The sequence below is a fragment of the Plasmopara halstedii genome, assembly GCF_900000015.1.
Source record: "Plasmopara halstedii genome assembly, contig: Scaffold_1697, whole genome shotgun sequence".
Taxonomy (NCBI): Eukaryota; Oomycota; class Peronosporomycetes; order Peronosporales; family Peronosporaceae; genus Plasmopara; species Plasmopara halstedii.
In genome coordinates, this window is record NW_020188607.1 from 1 (window position 1) to 365 (window position 365).

A 365-nucleotide genomic window follows, 5' to 3' on the forward strand; every position below is an offset into this window, starting at 1 on the left:
CCCAGCAGCGATCCCTGATGCAGCCAGTTGTCAGCGTTAACCCTTGCCTGCTCGCCCTGCAGCGTTCCCTGGGTGTTGAGCTGACCTGCGGTCAGCGTCAGTGTTCTGCCGCTCAGCGTTTTGCCACCAGCAGATTGCGTGACGTTATCGGCCTGAGCAGTCAGCGCCGTATTGCCCTGTAACAGACCGTCGTTGTTCAGGCTGGTGCCCTGCAACCCCAGGCGGTCCGCCATTATTTTGCCGCTGTTGCGCAGCGTGATGGCATTAAGATCGCTCTCTCCCTGGCTGACCAGCGTGCCACTGTTGATCAGATCGGTGGCGATATTACCGCGCAAGGCGCTGATGCCATTGAGGCTGCCGCGATT

At 60.0% G+C, this 365-nt stretch overlaps 1 protein-coding gene across 1 annotated transcript; it reads right to left on the bottom strand.

The window, feature by feature from the left end:
• Nucleotides 1-36: 36 nt before the first annotated feature.
• PHALS_02126 (uncharacterized protein) lies at nucleotides 37-233 on the bottom strand (the record flags this gene model as incomplete). Its single annotated transcript, XM_024716643.1, has 2 exons — nucleotides 37-47; nucleotides 86-233. 2 exons carry the CDS (start codon nucleotides 231-233, stop codon nucleotides 37-39), a joined length of 159 nt encoding a protein of 52 aa, XP_024582222.1.
• Nucleotides 234-365: the final 132 nt, after the last annotated feature.